Here is a 20,377-nt window from a genome sequence, read left to right as displayed (position 1 = left end):
AAAGGAGGGTCCATAGTCAAGTTCCCATATCTCCTCTATGTAACCATAATATGTGACCTTTTGCCCATTCTCGGTTCTTTGCATCAAAGCGGACACCACTTGTTTTGGTTGGTGCTCTTTTTATCTTGGGCGATCGTGTAAAATGTATTCCCATTTATCTCGTACCCTTGGAAAGTCGTTATAGTCGAAGATGGTGTCTTGGCCAACATGTACAGCTGATCTACAACCTTATTGTCACTCATTAAATGTTTTCTCAACCAACTCGAAAGTCTCCATGTGGGCCTTCCTAATCCAGGATTCGGGCTTCCCGGGGTTGTCCGAGCGTAAAATATTCTTGTGTTTCTCAAAGTACGGAGCCACCAAGCTGGAATTGGTCGAAGCTGTGTGGTGTGCTTGATCGAGAGAATGGCCGTCCATACATATCATTGATTTCCTTCCGATCGTGCCTTTTCCACTTAGTCTCCCCTCGTGCCGCGATCGAGGAAGACCAATCGGCTTAAGGTCGGGAACAAAGTCAACACAAAACTCAATTACCTCCTCATTTCCATAGCCCTTGGCGATGCTTCCTTACGGCCTAGCACGGTTACGAACATATTTCTTTAATACTCCCATGAACCTCTCGAAGGGGAACATATTGTGTAGAAATACGGGACCGAGAATGGAAATCTCATCGACTAGGTGAACCAGGAGGTGCGTCATAATATTGAAGAAGGATGGCGGGAACACCAACTCGAAGCGACAAGACATTGGATCACATCGTTACGTAACCGTGGTAGAACTTCTGGATTGATTACCTTCGAGAGATTGCATTGAGGAATGCACATAGCTTCACAATGGCTACTCGAACATTTTCCGGCGAGAGCCCTCAAAGCAATCGGAAGCAATTGCGTCATAATCACGTGGCGGTCGTGAGACTTCAGGTTTTGGAACTTTTTCTCCGCCATGTTGATTATTCCCTTTATATTGGACGAGAATCCTGACGGGACCTTCATACTTTGCTCAGGCATTCAAAAAGATGACCTTCTCTTCTTTGGTCGGAGCGTAGGCTGGCACGACCTTGAAACCGTTCCGGATGCCGGTCATCGGGGTCTTTCAAACTTTGCTGGTCCTGCCGTGCTTCCTTTGTATCATTTGACTTCCCATACACGCCCAAGAAGCTTAGGATGTTCACGCAAATATTCTTCGTAACGTGCATCACGTCGATTGCAGAGCGGACTTCTAGGACTTTCCAATATTCTAGCTCCCGAATATAGATTTCTTCTTCCACATGGCTACGTGCCCGTCGGCTCCCTTCGGAACTGATTGTCCGCCAGACCCTTTCCAAAGATGACTTTCAAACCCTTGACCATATCAAATACCTCGGCACCGGTGTGTTAGAGGCTTCGGCCGGTGATCTGCCTTGCCGTTGTAATGCTTGCCTTTCTTTCTTCTTTGGATGACCTTTCGGAAGAAATCGACGATGCCCAAGGTACACGTTCTTCTTACAATTTGGCAAATGTACACTTTCGGTCTCATGTAAGCGGTGCGTGCATGCATTGTTTCCCTTTATTGACTGTCCCGAAAGGTTACTAAGAGCAGGCCAATCGTTGATGGTTACGAAAAGCAACGCTCGTAGGTCAAATTCCTCTTCTTTGTGCTCATCCCACACACGGACACCAGGTCTGCCCCACAGCTGTAAAAGTTCATCAACTAATGGCCTTAGGTACACATCGATGTCGTTGCCGGGTTGCTTCGGACCTTGGATGAGCACGGCATCATAATGAACTTCCGCTTCATGCACAACCAAGGAGGAAGGTTGTAGATGCATAGAGTCACGGGCCAGGTACTATGGCTGGAGCTACGCTCGCCAAAAGGATTCATGCCATCCGTACTTAGACCAAATCTTATGTTCCTTGCGTCAGTGCAAAATCTTTGAACTCTCTGTCGATCTTTCTCCATTGCGTTCCATCTGCGGGGTGTCTCAACTCCCCGTCCGACTTACGGTCCTCTTTGTGCCATCGCAACAACTTGGCATGCTCTTTGTTCCTGAGCAGACGTTTCAACCGTGGTATTATAGGAGCATACCACATCACCTTGGCGGGAACCCTCTTCACGGGTTTACGGCCCTCAACATCGTCACCGGGGTCATCGCCTACGATCTTATAACGCAATGCGGTGCATACCGGCATTCATTCAAATTCTCGTATTCACCGCGGTAGAGGATGCGATCGTTGATGCATGCATGTATCTTCGTAACCTCTAAACCTAGAGGGCGGACAACCTTCTTTGCTTCGTACGTAGTGGCGGGCAACTCGTTATTCTTTGGAAACATATTCTTCAACATTTTCAGCAAGTTTTCAAATGCCGAGTCAGCTACACCTGCCTGTGCCTTCCATCTCAGCAAATCCAGTGTGCAGCCCAGCTTTTTCGGACCATCATCGCATCCGGGGTACAGCGCCTTCTGTGATCCTCTAACATGCGATCCAAATTCTCCCTCTCTTTTTCGGTTTCGCAGCGTCTCCGTGCATCAGCAATGGTCCGACCAAGATCATCAACGGGATCATCACGTGCCTCTTCTTCACCTTCCCCTTCACCTTCCCCTTCACCTTCAGCATCCTCCATGAAAGTATCACCGAAATGAGCAAGATAGCTTTCATCGATGAAATCATCCCCTTCTTCATCTTCTTCCATTATAACCCCTCTTTCTCCATGCTTGGTCCAACAATTATAGCTTGGCATGAAACCGTGCCGAAGCAGGTGCATGTGAACATCTCTTGAGGAAGAGTAACCATTCTGATTCTTACATTTAACACATGGATGAGATAACAAAACCCCCCCTGCTTGTTCGCATTAGCCACTACGAGGAAATCTTTCAAACCCGCACTGAACTCGCCGGAGAGTCGGTTACCGTACATCCATTGTCGATTCATCTGCATTATTATAATATAAAATATATAATTAACCATCATATGCATTTGTTAAACTAACTAGCTACAAACAATATAAATTAAACAATGAACTACACACACATGCACATTTTATCAACGACACATCAAAGGTTCAAGTTGCTAACCGCGATCGAGGAGGAAAAAATAAATGAGAAAGCTCAAGTGTGGCTCCAACACTTCATATCATGTTTGTTTCATGCTCTTGGGGCATTTCATCAAACACCTTATGTGCATAAGAGGAACCAAAAGCAAACCTAACACCCACTTGTGAAGCTTGTGAAGAGAATGGCACCAAATGGCTAAGTGTTGGCTGCTGGGTGGGTATATATAGGGGAGGGGCTTTAGTCCCGGTTGGCCTGGCCAACCGCGACTAAAGGCCTTCGGGCACCTTTAGTCGCGGGTGGCCTGGCCAACCGCGACTAAAGACCCCCCACGTGCACCGGCTGGCCACCGAGCGCCCTGGGCCCAGGCCTTTGGTCGCGGTTCGCCACACGAACCGCGACTAAAGACCCCATTAGTCGCGGTTCCTTCACCGTCGCGACTTATGGGGCTTCCCGGAAGCCTGTTTTTCCACCAGTGGAATACGGATGTCTAAATATGTCTTTGTGCCTAATGAGAACCCGGTGAGTGATCAAGATTTCTAAACAATTTTGGTTCACACGGATTCCAAAAAGGGCTAGTCTCCGTAGCTCCTGCACTCGTAATCTACTAATTAATAACGACATTATTATCAACTATTACCAAAATTAAATCATAATACTTGTCGCACTCTAACAAGAAAATCATAAGTTAGATAAATTAGATAAACTAGTCATCAGCCCGTGCCTCGCACGGGGCTAGTGTGTACCTTCTGTTGCAACATTTACTTTTTAGATCTTTATACTTTTCTTTAATATTATGGGGACAGAGGGAAAGAGTGAGAATTATCTCATGGCACTTCCTAATTCGTATATACTTTTCTTTACTCACATTATATTTTCTTATCATTCAATTTACATACAATTAAAGAACTTAAGTCTTTATGTAATTTTTTTTTTACTAATTCTAAGTTAGTTGCAGTCAACTTCTAAACCATTGAACTATTTTGAATCTGTAATTGAAGCCTATGCATAAGTTATTTCCAGTTTGAAATTTTACTTTTAGAATGTATTCATATAAGAACAAACCATTGAAGTTTTACTTTTCCAGTATGCAATATATTTTCTCTGAGATACTTAAAGTTGGATGTTGATCCTGCTAAGAGAAATTTGTTATGCCCTCATGGTTTCAAACACAACCAATCTTCCGAGGAAGGTAGACAGAAAAAGATGATCTCCGCACATAAGACTTTGTTTGATCGTTGCCACAAAATATCAGCATAGCAAAGAAACAATCAGTTATTACCATTAAAAAAATAAATGATACAGTTAGCATATATAGTTAGAAGGGTATGAAAACAGCACGTTAGTAGATGTTTTAACAACATGTCAGCGTACCTTTGCATGCATGCAGGTCAGTATCAAATTCCTTTAGTACTCTAGGTATTTCTTTCATTTAAATCCTTCTTCCATTTGGATTTAGCCATACCCATACGGACAGGGAGACATGATTTCATCTTGAAAGGATTGCGAGGACCAATTAGCTAACCTGATTCACAAAGCAAAGCAAAAGAAATATACTGAGTTTCATGTCTTCATAAAAGAACTTTTGTCTTTGTTTGAAGAGTTTCTTTTTGCTGTATGCACTGTACATATGGACATGACATTTTTAGAAAATTATAAATATACGCTGGATGAACCTACGTTTTATGTCAAAACAATATCATTCTCTCATTGTGGCAATATTTCTACCACTGTCGTAGACAAAATTGAATTTGGATCTGACATGTACCTCAATGTTCTAGTACATCGACTGTTAGTGTATCAAGAGTGGAAACATAAATCATGTGCTTTATCCTCTGTATTACCAGTGAGAATTTGTTCTTTCTGTTGCTAGGCATCCCCTGCTGCTCCAAATACAATCGAGTCAAACTTGAACTGATCCTCCACTTTACAGTAAGAACATGGGAAAAAACCTTATGCTAATTTATATGTATTATATAAATATTACTAACAATATCTTAAATATGTAGTTTGCATTAGCGGTACAACTATATTCATGTATGTAATTCAAGCATAATTTGATTTGATCACTTTGGTGCAAAGGCCGGATTTCAACCTTTTTCGAAAAATATCATATTATTTTTCTTGCGTTTTCCGAATAATTATCTTTTCATGATGAGTAAATAAGACTAATCTTGATACGTACAGTCTACCAAATAACATTTAATGCTATATGTTTTGCACATGAATCAGGTGCATATAAATCGTACAGGCCACAAGTTAGATGTACTAAATAGATAATAAATTGCTGGGTGTAACCGATAGGCGCCATGCTTAAATAAGCCAAAGCGTTTGCATGCATATATACAAAGGCGTGAAAAATCAAGCTAGCTATGTTTTACAATACACGAATATGGAACTTCCGATGCTGTACTATAGGAGGCACCCGGCTTGGTAAATTATCTCTTATGGAAGTAGCTAGCTCATAGATATGATTAAAAGTACGTGGCTCTTTGCGTACCTCATGTCTTTAATAACAGCCAGAGTTATGTACGTGAGTAGATTCCTGCTGCTGCCGCCGCCGCGCTAGGAATCCTCAAACGACGGGAGGACGGAAGAAACTTTTCACCGCATCATGCACTGACGACCCACTTGCATGAGCAATTGGAAGCATTGGTAATGTAGACATGGCTGCCAGATTAATTTCCCCACTGAGATTGGAAGGAGGCGGCGGCCGAGAGATCAGAGAGGAGCCGGCGTTTTTTTCCTTTTAGGCGAAGAAGATACGACTGGAGGGGTCACGCGGGTCGGGAAGGTGTGTTATTATCATCCAACGGTTGTAGATTTATCTGGCTTAATTAGATGGTCAATATTTTCTAACCTTCAGAATTACCGTGGAGCCTCGTAGGGAGTCTCCAATTAGTAAATATAAGATTATATTATGTACTGAACTTTTATACATTTTTTTAGAGAAAAACATTACATTCTACACTATCCACAAGCATGTAGTTTTTTACTTGCCATAATTATCCACATTCCAATGTTGTTAAATATTAGTTGCAATGTTCTTTGCTACACTATTAAGATAAACCAGAGGAGATCTACACATATTTGTTAATTGTAATGTTTTTTCTTATACAATTGTAATATATATCTTCAAATAAACTTGTGGTGCATTGTCTTTATTTGAATTTTCATAATTATAAAGTGTATATGTATTTTTTGTAAAGGTCTCTACAACGTGTATGCCGCAAAATTTGTGTATATAGTGGTTTGTAATATATTACTATGTAACCATATATATTTACTGAAACTTCTAGAGTATAAAATTTAACGCTCGATGTTACTGTAGCGTATACTCATGTTGGTGTAGTGAATCACGATGATGCAATTGCTTATTTCTCGGATCTCGGCTACCATGGTGGTGGAAGGAAAGTTGAAGAAGGCTTGGCTTGCCTATGTTCCGTTGTGTGGAGTTTTTATCCGATGTCTGCAAGCGACACTCGGCGGTCATCTCCTCCCTCACTTAGTAGTATTTTGTAGGGCATCAAGGTGGGATCCAGGGGAAACTCCCCACAATAAGCTCACGTGTTGGCCAGTTCGGCTGCTCAGGTTCGGATCTGGAGGTAGTCTAGGTCCTTCTTGATCTCAGTACCGGTAGAATTCTCGGTGGAGCTAATGCTCCTCCCCTCCTAAGATCCTCTGGTCGAATAGAGGCCTCGGGGAGTTTGTCCTGTGTTAATCTGGAGTTCGTTGGCACCAGCTCTTCAACGACTAAGACACCTCGCCGATGCTTCTCATGGCCAAGAGGCTGCCCCCATCTTATTCCTTGCAGTCACCCCATGCAGAAGGGGGTGTCTTCTGTAGCTCTGTCACGGCGACCAATGCATGCATGTCTGCATCGCCGACGGATGAGGACCCAATGGCATTTTGCTATCTTTTTAGGGTTCCTTTTGTTAAACTCGAGGGTTGCATTGTAGTTTTCTCTCTTTTAGAAATCCTCTATGTATTCTGTATGCCCGCCGCTTTGAATAAATGCAGTTGACGGACTCATCGGAGTTCTTTCTTTGTTCAAAAATAAAATTTAGCATAGACATGGTATAACTTTTTTTTTTGCAAAGTACAATACAGACAGACACGCTCACAAATACGTACATATACTCATCCATGTTAACACACATGCACACCCAAAGGCGCTAGCGCCTATCATACTTGTGTTGCTCATACATGATATTAAAACATGCAATGATTCATGTCGTGAAGATAATAGATATTGCATAATTATAAGGGCATGGACAAATGACTCACGACCTACAGATAGCTCTTTTTTAAAAAAATTGGAAAAAAATATCATTTACATGTTTTTAAAAATTGGGAAAAATCATAGATGTGGATAATAATTAAATCTACTAGTGTGATAAAATACCAATCCAAAGTTCATTGAATTTTAGGGTCATAAAAAATGACAAATGTGTGGATATTGGTTAGGTGAAGAGTACCCATTTTTAAAAATGTAAAAATTGTCAGATTTTTTTCATTTTTCTCAAGCCTAGAATATAACGAATTTTGAATTGAGATTTTGCACTAAGATGGAGTTCAATATTATCTACACCTAGGATTTTTGTTATGAAATTTTTTAAACTTGAAAATGTCAATTTTGAAATTTCAAAAAAAGTCCACCATGGAGCTCGAGCTCCATTTGTGGTTTCCGATAAAACATATTCTTTAGAATTGGTTGATCTCTTCTCTCAGGTCCTCTAGTGGCAACTTATTGCTAATATAAGGTGGTTGACAATACATTTTTTCTTATGATGTTATCGAAGGCAGTGGTGGGCCTAGAAGCTTCTAGAAGTCTCGACAAGCAAGTTTTATATGCAGAACTTTTGAACAAAATCACTATAGAGAATCATAGAATACAAGATATGTGCCGTCAGCATACCTGGTTGGCCGCCCAGGCTAGGGGCGCGCCCCCTGGTCATATGATATATTAAAACTTAGGGATTTCTATTCCGTGCCCTCGGGTTCTTAGTTGTGCTCAGTTTTCCCCAACCGCTTAGTTTTTTCTCAGTTTTGCCCAAACCCTTGTCTGAAACCCTCACAAGTGCTGGAACGGCCGTCTGCCCGACGGGTCAACAACTTTGACCGTTATCTCTTGACTAGTGGGGCCACGTAGAGCCCGCAAAGACACGTCAGACCATCCATCTTTGTTTGACCGCAAGCATCGCCGTATCCCTAACCAAAACACAGACAAGTGCGGCTTCGGTATATTGAATGATAAGTGGGGCCATGACGCTGACACAAAGAGCAATACACGGGTAGGATTAGATTTTTAAACGGAACTCTACAGCGATGGCACAGAGGAGGTGGCCTACGGGGTGCCGAGATGAGATCGACGTCCACAAAGAACTGCATGAGGCAAAACCAGCCCATTAGATAGATATGAACTAGACGCGTTTAACCATGGCAAAGAAGAGAAGAAATGGTCGAGGACATCGACGACTACCTCAACACTTTGACTGACGGTGTCGGACACGAAAGCGAGCAATGTAGAAATAACTAGTGTCTCTTCTTTCTGGCGTGTATAGATGGGTGCTAGGGAAGTGTGGTGGCGAAGAAAAAGACCTCGCGGTGTTCTGTGGCGTCCAGCATAGCGGGGCGGCGTGGCCGTGCCCACAGTGGCGTGCATGTTTGGCATTGGCATCAACATGTACGTTCGTCATTGGCCTCAGCGGTATCTCTGGTGTTTCAGTGATCAAACGAGGGGACAAGATTGAGGGTGCATCCCGACGGTGACCTAGCAGTGGCGGCGAGCATAGCCATTCTGACCATGCCGATATCGGCATCGGCATCGTTTGGAGTCTGTGGTGCTCGAATAAAGGTGGGATATGTTTCTTGTACGCCAAAATGAATTTGAAGCAAGTTTTCTGTTGCAGGTTAGGTAAAATACGAAAGTTTGTAACTAAAATATTTACTGGCACCATGGTGAGGTTCTTTTTGATAGAGCTATACGGTTCGGCAATTTTTTTTGACAATTTTTAGATAGTCCTTGTTGTTACACGTATGGCATCATGTATGGAAAATTTGGGGTCATTTGGAGATGTTCGAAAAAATCACTTTGCTTAAGCGCATGCCGTTTGGTCTCACTGAAACCAGCTTTTGTAATAAGTTAGGTTTTTTCGACCTTCTCTAAATGACATCAAATTTCATACAGATGATCTTCTAAACAAAGATAGGTAGATTGTTTAGTTTTTAAATTTTTTTGAACTTTTATTTCCCTTTATAATATCTAGTTGATTTTCAGGTCAAAAACTCGAAAGTTAACATAAGTAGATGGTGAACCCTCGCAAACTACAAATACAAAGATAGATAGATTGTTTCGTTTATCATCTTTAGCGTGAAAATTAATGGCTACAACAAATCGGTGATGGTTTATCATTTTTTGCGTGAAAAGTAATGGCTACAACAAATCGGTGATGGTTTATTATTTTTTGCGTGAAAAGTAATGGCTACAACAAATCGGTGATGGTTTATCATTTTTTACGTGAAAAGTAATGCCTACAAAAAATTGGTGATGGTTTATCATTTTTTGCCTGAAAAGTAATGCCTACAAGAAATCGGTGGTGGTTTATCATTTTTTGCCTGAAAAGTAGTGCCTACAAGAAATCGGTGATGGTTTATCATTTTTTACGTGAAAAATAATGACTACAAAAAATCGGTGATGGTTTATCATTTTTTGCGTGAAAATTAATGCCTATAATAAATCGGTGATGATTTATCTTTTTTGCGTGAAAAGTAATGGCTACTCCCTCCATACCGGTTTATAAGCACATTTCGTGATTTGAGAAGAACTTTGACCATTAATTTGGTCAGCAAAATATGAAATATGTATCACGAATTAATGATCATAGTTTTGCATGAAAAGTTTATCAATTTTAGCATCAAAAGTAATGGTTATAACAAATCGGTGATGGTTTATCATTTTTGCATGAAAAGTAATGGCTACAAGAAATTGGTGATGGTTTATCATCTTTTTCGTGAAAAGTAATGCCTAAAAGAGTTTATAATGCCTAAATACCGATAGAGAGAGAGAGAGGGTGGTGGCCCCGATCAGAGAGAGAGAGGGGTTATCCTACCCGTTAGATCATGGTAGATCAACGGTCGGCGTGCACGATCCGCGTGACAAGGGCTAGACCAATCAGGGCAAGGTTGGCGTCTGTGGGAATTTGTGAAGGGAGAGGGCAAAACTGAGTAGTATCAACAAACCAAGGGCACGTGAGTAGTAAACATACTAAGGGATTCAAATATGAGATTTAAAAATAGAAAATGCGTGTTTTGTACAATGAAACCCATCTTGGCCTACCTCAAACAATTTGCAATACAAATATACATGAGTGTGAAAATTGTGGCCTCATTCAGACAAAGTACATTTTGGGGAAAGCAGTTTTGGGAATGGTTTATTGTGGAAAGCCATGCACCTTCAGAGCTACTAGGTGATTTGAGAAGTGACAATTTATGATAAAACTTGATTTATCTATGATTGTTATAGGTCCCAACGTGGCAGGTCGCGTAAGAAGACTCCATGAGTAAGTGCCACTATGGTTTAATCTTTTTTGGAATTTTTTGCGCATGAAATGACTCAATTAGATAGATTAATCCCATTGTTGACTCTCTGTTGACCAGCCACTTGAAGGTAAAACTGAGTATATTGCACTAGCCAGTATTAGTACTCAAGGGGAAAACTGAGTACATATATTTTTCCAGTGTAAGACTCGAGGGTAGAACTGAGTACACGTAACAACGGACGCGTGTGGCGGTGTGCAACGGTTAGGCGGTGCGCGTGTTGAGACCAAACGTCGGAACTGCCGAGACCAACCGTCACCTTGCCTGTACAGAGCCCCTCTCTCCCTCACGCACGCAACCACGCCTCTCAAGTCCCATCAACTTCTCCAAATCGAAGAAAAACACCCCAACCGCCCTACGCGCGCTCCCCTGCCGGCGATGGAGAAGAAGAATGCGCTTGCGGACGTCGCCCCCGAGCCCGTCGCCTCCGAGCCCGTTGTCTCCGAGCCCATTTCCTCCAAGCCCGTCGCATCCGAGCCCATCGCCGCCGAGCCCGTCGCATTCGAGCCCATCGCCGCCGAGCCCGTCGCATCCGAGCCCGTTGCCGCCGAGCCCGGTATCATCTGAGGCCGTCACCGCCGAGCCCGTCGCCTCCGAGGGCGGCGCATCCAAGCGCGGCGCCTCCGTGAACTGGGCCTCTCTCAAGGCTGACGGACCACTTCAAAAGATCGCGACTGCTTACCGGCGAAATAGGAGTATGTGGACACCTACTCTGCTTCGAGGCAAGTTTGTGCAAATTGGCGCTCAGGATTACCTGAGCCCGACGTACACCTGCATGAATGGATCATGGTAGAACATGCCCTTCCACACGCCGCTGAGTTCACCTTCCTCCACCTCCGCACATCCCTCTACATCACCATCGATCTAACGAAAGTTCATGCAAGGTTCAAATTCCTCCAGATCTATTGAGTTAATCTATTTTTATTTTCAATCGTTAACATCTTAGTGCTGAATGTTATCTTCGGCAATATCTTTTAGATACTACTTCGTCGGCTTTTTCCGTGGCATAATCGTGCTTTCCCAGAAGAACCAGACGCACAAGATACAGCTTCTGAACCCACTCACAAAGACATTGAACACTATGTTTGAGGCACAGATGCCATCTATTTTTCTGGAGTCAGTGGCTGTAATGAAGTCCCCGACTATGGTCTTCGTTTCCACACATTACCCGGAGGAAATTTCTTGGGTCGATGAGAGCACTCCAACGAAGGGTATAGATGAAGATTGGGGAGAAGGAAGATTTTCGATCGAGCACCATGCTCTGCGTTGCATTACCCCGTTCAATGGTGAATTGTATGCAATAGCTGTGGACAATTTTGAGTTCGGAAATTTAGTGTGCACCAACAATGTCCAGTTTGAGCAGCGCGCGAGCACTGTCAACATGGAGACACTATTTTCATTTCCAGAACTTGGAAATGACAAGTTCTACCTTGTGAAGTCGGATGGTGATATGCTGCTTGTGTTGTTGGACAACATGCATTTGGAGGAAGGTCAAGCACCATTGGTGTACCGTGTGGATATTGCGAGCCGCTCTCTCCATGCCGTCGGTAACATTGACAGTCGTGCCTTCTTCGTCCATTATATTCGGTGTATCTCCATCGACACCAGAGTGCACCCGATACTTTGATCTGGCTGCATCTACTACACGGATTTGGGTTATATCAGAAAGTACTTTGATGATATAAAGGCCTGTGATGAGTGGCCACTACGTGTGGATAGATTAGGAAATTATGGTCTGAGAAATGAACAAAGGCCATAACGTTTGGAGAATGTATTGGCTGCACACTGCAGACGGACGGCGTTCAATGAATATTTCCTTCAGATACAGGAATGGAGCGATGAAGAAATATATGCTGAATGAAGAACATATTCATTCATCCTGGGGCATCCTAGTCTTTATGTTGGCCATACATTGCGTCTTGTATTATTTTCAGCTTAGTTTGTTGTGTACATTAACATCGTTATTGGCTGCTTTTGGCTCTTGTATGCAGTTTATGTATTATACTTAGTTTTCGTGATTTATTAGCTGCTGTGAATTTATCATATACTGGCTTCTAAGATTTTCTACTAGATTTGTTACCATATTGGGCAAAAAACGAGGACCAAAAGGCAACAATCATTGAAGAAAAATACAGAAATAGAAGTTTCTCTATATTTAATACTAATTTGGTGAAAAGAGAGAGAACTGTTACAGACAGAGAGAGGGGAAAAATGTGCTCTTAAAAAGGGATGCCAATTTGGGTCGAGAGAGACAAAACCTAGCTCGTGCTCACGTACAACCAAACGCGGTCTCGTCCTGTCCCACGCGGTCCTTTTCTACCAGCCCCACGCGACGCGGCCCCACACGTCAGCACGGAACGGTCAACTAAATGGGAACCCTAAAGTCCGAGCTCCTTCTGCGGGTTTCAGACAAAGGCTTGGAAAAAACCGAGGAAAAACTAAGAAGTTGGGGAAAACTGAGTACAACTAAGGATCCGAGGGCACGAAAATAGAAAGCCCTAAAACTTAAGAGACTAGTAATCCAATGCATTGCCTCTTAGGCCTTTCACAATGTATATTTCTTTGCGTTATATCTTAATTAAGCAATTTACTTATGTGGCACTATATTAAATGAGAATAAAAGTAGATGTTATATCTTAGCTAAGAGAAAGTACAGTAAAGTTATGTCAGCTAGATATATAAGAATTTGAATATTATATATTTTTTCTTAGATGGAGGAGTCAAAATAGGAAAGAGAAGATAGGCCGAGTGTAAGTTAAGAGGAGGATGAAGCATGAGACTATAAGATGAATCATGTATTCACAAAGTAGTAATATTTTATAAATAACTATTATACATTTTATCTATAAAAACTAACTATAGATGACATGGCAATATGATATAGCTAATGGTTGGCAATAGTATTGTTCTTGCTCTAAGATACAAGTCTTGTGTGATGTAATATGCAAAATACATTGCTACTCCAACCTCATACATGCATGTTACAAAATTTGTTAAGATACAATGCATTAGTGGTATTTGTTTACTAAGATACACCGGTACGACAATATCTACGATAGCGGGCAAAGATAGAATATATTGTGAAATGCATTTAAAGGGTGTATATAAATAAGTTCCAATTATTGATTTTGGGCTCATGCATGCATGAGATAAGCTTAAAAAAATCCCCTATGAAACTCATTGCATTAGTTGTAACTTAGATAATAACAAGGTCAAACTCTTTCCTCATTGAATACTGACACATAAGCAAAGTTCCTAGGATAAAACATAAATAAACCATTGTAAAAAGGGAAATCATTTTTGGCTCATAGGTGTAGATGCACCCATTATTCAAAAATCATATTTCACAATATCTACATCCAGACATTCTATATTCGCACGAAGTTTCACAAAAAAATATTATTTTCTGTGGCTAGTTTGAAAAAGCAATTTTTAACGCTCCAAAATAGCTTTTAACGAGACTTTTTTTTGTAGTATTTACATAGTGCATACAAAATATTTTTTCGTGCCAAACTTTTGTGAATGTGAGATGCACACTCAGGATTTTGTTTCGAATTTTTTAAACATTTTGAAATAAATTTAAAATACATTTTTTATAATAGGTGCATCTACACCTATGAGCCAAAACACCATGTCCTTGTAAAAAGCCTAAGAGACTCATATTCTCAGTCCTTAGAGCATCTCCAGTCGCGTCCCCCAAACCGTCCCCCAAACCGCGCCGGATCGAGCGTTTGGGGGACGTGTTTTGTTCGTGCCGCGTTTGGGGGACGTCGCTCCCCAGCCGCGTCCCCCAAACGCCGCCCCAAACATTAAAAGTATTTTTTTTGGCTAGAAAGAAACAATCGGTTGAACATAAACAAATTATATATAAAACTTCGAAAAAATATAATTAAATACATATAAACTATCTACTTCTTCTTCTTCGCTGATGGCCCCGCCTCGTCGTCGTCATCGCGGTGGCGCTTCCTGCTCGCCACCTCTTCCGAAGAGGCGGTGTCGGCGCTCGACGCGTCGTCGTCGCCGGTGCTCGTCGGCCTTGGCCTTGGCCTTGGCCTTGGCCTTGGCGGCCTTGGCCTTGGCCGCCTTCGCCTTCGCACGGGCCACCGCCGCCGCCGCGGCCTCGCTCTCTTCTTCCTCCTCCTCCCAGCCCAGCCATTCCTCCTCGCTGTCAACTGGCGGCGGGGAATCGTCGCCGCTGCTCGGCGTCCTGGCTTTGTCCCACCAATGGCGCCAGCCAGCAGGCTTTCCCTCGCTGGAGGTGTCGGACGGGAGCTGGGAGATGTAGCTCATCGTCGCTGGAGGTGTCGGATGGAGGCTTGGATGAATGACGGCGTACGTACGGGTCTTATTGAGCGCGGATGAACGGCGGCGCAGAAGTCGAAGAGAGCAGCGGTTGCTCTTCCGAGGAGTCGGCGCTCCATTCCGACGGGGTTGGCGCGTCGTCGACGCGGTTGCCAATGCGACGGTTCCGCTTCCTGTCAACTGCACCGTCGCTACGTATGTGGCGGTTGAGCGTCCGAGCCGCTGACGGGTCGGCCCCGCGCCTCCTCGCCTCTCATTTCGTTGTGTCCGGCGTCCCCGGAGCGTCCCCTGTGGGACGGGGACGGGCTCGGGACGCCGGACACCGTATCGGGGCGCAGGGCTTTGGGGCGCGCGGCTGGGAACGTTTTTTTGTCCGGCGCGCCCCAAATCCCTTTGGGGGACGGTTTGGGGGACGCGACTGGAGATGCTCTTATCCCTTTGCAATTTGTAACTAAACAATGTCTAACCTTGAATTTATCAAACTCATATATTGGAAAATTTATAAAAGTAGCTCGATTAAGTTGATGAATAACTTGTCTAGATAAACTTTTTGCCAATGACACTACTACGCAGAGATGCAAAACATCGCTGGGTGGACTGGACGATGAGTGTTGAAGTCACGCCCGAAAACCTATGGACTCGCCACAACCAACGGCCCCACGTGTTTTACAGTGAAATAAAGAACTTCGTTTCCATTTTGGTCTTTAATTTAGTCTTACTTTACAAATTTTGATTTCTAGTTTACAACTTGATTGAAACTCCGATTACGAAATTCAGATGTATTTGTAAAGGGTATATCGATGCGGAAAAGTCCCAGTTGAACCTGGGTGCACGTGAACCCTGGTAGGAAATGCATTTTTCAAATGTTAAAAAATTCTGAAATAAAAATAACGGGGTACGTATGCATGTTCCATGTGTGCGTTGAAAGTTTTCGCGGAGAAACCACTTTTTTTATTTTAGAATCTAAAAAAGACCCGTCACATATATATTGCTATATAACCCTGCAAAATTTCACTTTTTTGCCGAGGCAAAATAAAAGGTTTTTTCGTCACGAAACTCATGTCCAGGGCACATGTTTGAGATCACCTTTGCATTCATTTTGTGGTTAGATTTTAAAGCATGTTTTACATCATAAACACACTTTTAAAAAAGTGGATTCACATACATCTAAATTTAGATAAATTAGATATTTTTTCTAGTGACAGGTTTATTAAGGCGGCAGCACAGGGCGAAGGGGTGAATATCCAGAGCTAAGCTAAGACAGAAAACGATAAGACCAAAGAAAAAACAAAAAGGATAGAAGGTACTGGTCGTCTAGTGGAATCGCTGATAAAATAAAGAAATCGTGGTGTCACTCTCGAAGTCTCCCTCTCTTCTTCCCCTGTGGGCTGTGGCTTACCGGGATGCATCCCCTTTCGCTGTATCCAAGCTGTGTCCTCTCAGCCGCTGAGGCACTGGCTCCCTGGCCACGTTTTGCCCCCTGCGCGCCACCACCTATAAGTAGCAGCTTCCAAACCACTTCACTCCATCAACCAAAAGCATCCAGAGCTTACCAAGTTAAAGGAACAGAGGGTACTGAGATTGAGCTGAGCTCCTAGTTGGATTTGTGAATTAAATCGAAGTCTCAAGGAAGAAGATGTGTCAAATCAAGAAGGAGATGAGCGGGGAGTCGGGTTCGCCGTGCAACGGGGAGTACTGCTCTCCCTCGACCTCGTCGGAGCAGAAGCAGCAGACGGTGTGGACGAAGCGGCCCGCGGGGCGGACAAAGTTCAGGGAGACGCGGCACCCGGTGTACCGCGGCGTGCGGCGCAGGGGCAATGCCGGGCGGTGGGTGTGCGAGGTGCGGGTGCCAGGGCGGCGCGGGAGCAGGCTCTGGGTCGGCACCTTCGACACTGCCGAGATCGCCGCGCGCGCACACGACGCCGCCATGCTCGCTCTCGCCGCCGGCGACGTGTGCCTCAACTTCGCCGACTCCGCTGAGCTGCTCGACATGCCGGCATCCTCCTACCGCAGCCTCGACGAGGTGCGCCACGCCGTGACCGAGGCCGTCGAGGAATTCGAGCGGCGGCAGGCACTGGGCGAGGAGGACGCGCTGTCCGGCACTGAGTCGTCGACGCTCACCGACGACGAGGAGTCGTCCACGCCGTTCGAGCTGGACGTCCTAAGCGACATGGGCTGGGACCTGTACTACGCGAGCTTGGCACAGGGCATGCTCATGTCGTCTCCATTTCTGGCTGCGTCTGCGGCGCTCGGGGATTACGGCGAAGCCAACCTCGCCGATGTGCCACTCTGGAGCTACCTGAGCTAGTTCAGTTGTCGCCACTTCAAATTTTACCTCTCTCCTTCGGTGTCGTCTTGGCTTCGGATGCCAAATTTTGGTTCTGTACGGTCACTGTTTCCAGTTTCTGGTTATGTGATGTGATAGTGCAAATTGGAAAAAACAGAGCATGGATTTTGCGTTTTGACTCTTTTTTGTACTGGATTTTTGACTCTTTGACATCAACGTGATCTTTGCATTGTCGCGAAGATACTAGTTACGTTTAACATCTGCACACCTGCTCCAAAAGTCCGCTCTCATATGTTGATACACACAAAGCCGTCGCGGTGATCATTTACTGGTGATCACTCACTCGCATCAGCAACACTTTAAACCACCACCGAAGAAAACATCGGTACTATAAAACAGGCTTACTAAAAGCAACATCTCCAAAAAAAAGACAATGCATTCCGAATAAGTATATAACAAAGGGTATATATGTAAACTGAAGACCTTGTTTCTGTGATTGAGTATATATAAATGGAAAATTTATTAGACAGCCATCAGACCAACACAATTACAGAATAATGTCGGATGAAGTCAGTGCATGCATTGTTTTTATGATTAAGTATGCGTAAATAAAAAAATTAGTTGACTACCATCAGACCAACATTTTCACGAAATGCTTACGAAATCTAAGGAGTTCGGAGTCGTGAAAATTTAAAATTAATAAAATCACAACATTAGTCACACTGCCGACAAAAATGTCTCCCAAACTAAAAAATAGTAGTTCCTCCGATCCCAAAAAAACGTCGGCATGTTAGTACAAATAGCGTTTTACAGTTACACCCTTCCAAAATCACGAAACTAGACCATCAGTTTAACTGGATCTGGCCAATGCCATCACTGCAACCCACGCGCGCTCGTTCCAAGCGATATGGAGTGCAGGTTGTGTACAATACAAACGCAAGGTTTTTTTCGTAAAATAACCTGTCCGCCATTTTTCTGGATCAGAGGGAGTAACAAGATTAATGATACAAACATGGTTGAGTCAACACATATTCTCACGGGGATGAGAGTGTCCCTCCACCGATGGAATAAGTGACCTCTTGTACTGATCTAACATCACACAATAACTCTAGCTCAGATTAGAAATCAAACATCACTTACATGGATGATTCAAGATATGAAATGATAATCATTTATCATAAAAAAGTATTGCCATATATGTTTGTCGCATATGTGATATTTATTTTAATTCTTGAACACTTTTAGCCAACAGGAGATGATGATGCCCTTAAATTTACGAGGATCACTATTTTAGTTCAAATAATTAGGAGCCCGCCGCGACGGTGGGGCAAAGATATTTGATCACGAGGCAGGCACACCAACACCAGGGCACGATTGGATCTCAGGCGACTTACACTAATTAACTAAATCTCAGTAACTTATAACAAAGTTGCAACTCATATACCAGGACGAATCTTGAAGCAAATTTAACGGTGTGGATATCTTTTTTCTCAGTTATAATCCACTTACAACAAGAAAATGTTATTTGCAATCCACCTGCAAATAGGGAAATCGCAGTTACAACTCACTTGCAATTGTGATATCTGTACGGATCAAGAGGCAAATCCAATAACTAAAGAGTAGACTGAGACATAATAAAAATCAAGCGACTAATTTCTAGGAAACCGTTATAGTAAGGTCAGACGTCCCAAGGCCCTAAATAAGGGTGTGACCGTGTGAGGTCTCTAGAGTCTGGACCCGTTGACATCCATCTCCGTGAGGTGAGGGCGCAAGGCATGCAACGCTGACCCAGAAATTTTGACTTCGTCCAAAGTCAGCGGCACCCTCGCATAGAAAAAGTAGTAAGTTCACACCCCGCTCCCTAGCTGAAAAAGTCAGCTCCTATTTTATTATCGAACAAAAAAGTCAGCGTACGTTATTATCCATCCAATCTTCTGGTCAGTTGCCGCTATACACTAGCGTATTCAGAAGCCACCAAAGGCCGCCTGACTGCTGCGTGTTGAGTTGAAGCAGGCCACTCCCCTTGTTTTGTTGGCAGCCGATTGATGTGGACGCAGTGATGTCAGCGCTGATCGTATTTCGTAACAGCGACACGATAAAATACGACTGCCCCGTAGAGCATCGGCCGTCGACTGTTGACCAAACAAGCTAGAACAAGCATTGTTCGGTGCATCGCCTGAATCAGAGACCGAGGGTACCAGTACGACACTAACCAGAGTGCTATGATAAACCAACAGATCTCCTGTAAGAGATGTACTACTCCCTCCGATTCATATTACTTGACATTAATATAAATGTATCTAGACTAGAATGGTGTTTTGGAACATGGGATCATATGCTCCCTATATTTTGAAATATATCTTACACATATTTTAAATTTCAAAAAAATTGAAACAAAAAATTCATGTGACGTGTGTAAAAAAGACAAAAATCTGTGCTGAAAACAATACTTTTCACAGGATAAGTTTTCTCTTTTTTACATAGGCCACAAAAAATATTATTTTTTCGTGAAACTTGACGCATACACATATATTATGGAGATGTACATGTAGAATTTTTTGTCAAAATTTTTTCACACTTCGAAATATATTTTGTTGGTAGAGGGAGCATACGCACCCGGGAGCCGAATTGAATTTCCTATCTAGACACATTTAATTGTAGATACATTCATTTTAGTGATAAGTAATATGTGTCGGAGGGAGTACTAATATTTATTTATCTCAAGAAGAATTTTTTGTGGGGAGGGGAGGGGAGGGGGACGCGGGGGGGGGGGAGGAATTCAGAAAATAAATTTGAACGTCAAATGATGAATTTTATTTAAAATTTGAGGATATCTTACAAATATGAATAAATTTAAGATAAACATAAATCTAAACTAAACCCTATCCACGGTGCTAGCGGTACAACACTTTGCAGCCCGGTCGTCGCCGTTTCCACCATTGTCGTCAGTGCTGCTAGGGCCTTTGTTGGTGCCTTCACTGCTTCCGCAATTGCCTCGTTGCCACCGAGGTCAACATAGTTGCTGCTCTTGTGCACCGACCATGTCAAGGAGTAGGGCAAGGAGCTGACATTGCGTCCATCTTGTTCCGCGACGCTATCCACGCGACGGTGTGCACCGGATTCTCCTCCTCATCATTGGGGCCACGCAATATCGCCTGCCT

The 20,377-nt window shown here is 43.3% G+C and overlaps 2 protein-coding genes across 2 annotated transcripts in view; both read left to right on the top strand.

Moving 5' to 3' along the window:
- Window positions 1-17,394, top strand: part of LOC127302505 (dehydration-responsive element-binding protein 1A-like) — a 49,621-nt gene extending 32,227 nt beyond the window's left edge. The window contains exon 2 of the mRNA XM_051332970.2: window positions 17,294-17,394. The gene's annotated coding sequence lies outside the window, so the exon portion shown is untranslated. The remainder of the gene's footprint in view (window positions 1-17,293) is intronic.
- LOC127302507 (dehydration-responsive element-binding protein 1A) lies at window positions 16,440-17,394 on the top strand. The gene has a single exon (XM_051332973.2). It carries the CDS (start codon window positions 16,566-16,568, stop codon window positions 17,235-17,237), a length of 672 nt encoding a protein of 223 aa, XP_051188933.1. The 5' UTR covers window positions 16,440-16,565; the 3' UTR covers window positions 17,238-17,394.
- Window positions 17,395-20,377: the final 2,983 nt, after the last annotated feature.

This window comes from Lolium perenne, chromosome 5 (genome assembly GCF_019359855.2).
Source record: "Lolium perenne isolate Kyuss_39 chromosome 5, Kyuss_2.0, whole genome shotgun sequence".
Classification (NCBI taxonomy): Eukaryota; Viridiplantae; Streptophyta; class Magnoliopsida; order Poales; family Poaceae; genus Lolium; species Lolium perenne.
This window is presented reverse-complemented; position numbering and strand designations above follow the sequence as displayed.